The sequence below is a fragment of the Dermochelys coriacea genome, chromosome 13, assembly GCF_009764565.3.
Source record: "Dermochelys coriacea isolate rDerCor1 chromosome 13, rDerCor1.pri.v4, whole genome shotgun sequence".
Classification (NCBI taxonomy): domain Eukaryota; kingdom Metazoa; phylum Chordata; order Testudines; family Dermochelyidae; genus Dermochelys; species Dermochelys coriacea.
The window spans coordinates 35,856,522-35,858,153 of record NC_050080.1 but is presented as its reverse complement, the minus strand read 5'-3'; the positions used below and the strand labels follow the sequence as shown (position 1 = coordinate 35,858,153).

The 1,632-nt window shown below is 43.5% G+C and overlaps 1 protein-coding gene across 1 annotated transcript; it reads right to left on the bottom strand.

Moving 5' to 3' along the window:
• Positions 1-430: 430 nt before the first annotated feature.
• LOC119842317 (olfactory receptor 12-like) lies at positions 431-1,381 on the bottom strand. The gene has a single exon (XM_038370281.2). It carries the CDS (start codon positions 1,376-1,378, stop codon positions 431-433), a length of 948 nt encoding a protein of 315 aa, XP_038226209.1. The 5' UTR covers positions 1,379-1,381.
• Positions 1,382-1,632: the final 251 nt, after the last annotated feature.

Sequence of the window (1,632 nt, the reverse complement as noted above, 5' to 3'; positions counted from 1 at the left end):
AGGCTTGACAAAGCCCTGGCTAGGATGATTTAACTGGGACTTGGTCCTGCTTTGAGCAGGGGGTTGGACTATATGACCTTCTGGGGTCCCTTCCAACCCTGATATTCTATGATTCTATGATATCTGGAAGCATGAAATCCCTACAAATATCAAAGCTATTTTAGAATTCTGGGTATTTATTTGACTAAATTATATCCAGTGGCAATGAATTTCACAGGTCAGCTGGTAATATAGGAAGGAAGAGAGTGACACACGGTCACACAGAAGATAGCAAGCTAGCTAGATACTGTGGATCCCAAGTTATTGTTTATACCTGGAAAAACTATTTCCCTCACCCCACCCCTTTCCCAAAATACATATCTGGTAGAACTTCTTGCGTTGCTCAGTATATTGACCCACACAATTTAATCTCTATGTTCAAGGACAACGTTTATTTTTTCAAACACTGCTTGCCCATAGTCCTTCTCAAAGTATTTTTCACATCCTTGTTCCTAAGGCTGTAGATGAGGGGATTCAACATAGGAATGAAAAGGGTATAAAACACAGACACCACTTTTCTTTGGTACAGAGAAGACAGCCAAGTAGGCTGGGCATACATGAAAGCTGTGGTCCCATAAAACAAAGTGACAGCCATCATGTGGGAAGTACAGGTGGAGAAGGCTCTTCTTCTACCCTCGGCAGAGCGAATCCTGAGGATGGTTGAGATGATATAGATGTAGGATACAAGCACAATCAGGGCAGTAATTGCTATGATGAGACCGCATAAGGTAAACATCACAAGATTATTGATGTATGTATCACTGCAGGAGAGATTAATCAAGGGCGGGCCATCACAGAAAAAATGATCAATCTCATTAGACCCACAATAGTGCAGTGTAAAGGTGAAGCCTGTTTGCACCATGGAATTCACACAGCCACCAATATACGATCCCACTACCAGCTGAATGCAAACCCATTTGGACATGGAGGTGGGATACCGGAGCGGGTTGCAGATGGCGGTGTATCGATCGAATGCCATCACTGCCAGGAAGAAGGCTTCAGTGGTGAGGAAGAGAGCAAAGAAGAAGAATTGGGTGGCACATCTATTGTAGGAAATGGCTTTTCTCCCTGCTAGGAAGCTCACCATGGCTCTGGGGGCGATGGTGGTGGAGTAGCAGAGGTCTAAGAGCGACAGGTTCATGAGGAAGAAGTACATGGGGGTGTGAAGTTGGGAGTCGGCTCTAATGATGAGGACCAAGAAGCTGTTTCCCAGCATAGTTATTATGTAAATTACCAGGAATGTCACAAAGGGCACAATCTGAAAACCTGATCCTCTTCCAAGCCCCAGCAGGATGAATTCTGCCACTGCCGTGCAGTTCCCCTCTCTTACTGGCTCCATAGCTGACACTTCCTTTAGAAAATAGAACAAGATAAAAGTTAAAAAGTGTGAAATAGAGAAGATACATTGAAGCTTCTCCTAAAAGTTCTTCAAACCAATGGGGGTTCATCACCCAGATGCTTTGGAAAGTGCCACTAGGTGCCTAAATACCTTTAAATATCTGACCCCAGGGTTTTTTATGAAAAATGTATTATGAAGCCCAAAATTAATCAACTTCCCCCTGTAATCATGATTCTAGACTCCTCTTCTTGGAT

What these genes read in the sequence shown, in the direction of transcription:
- LOC119842317 (XM_038370281.2), bottom strand. Translation starts at nt 1,378, where the DNA reads ATGGAGCCAGTAAGAGAGGGGAACTGCACGGCAGTGGCAGAATTCATC.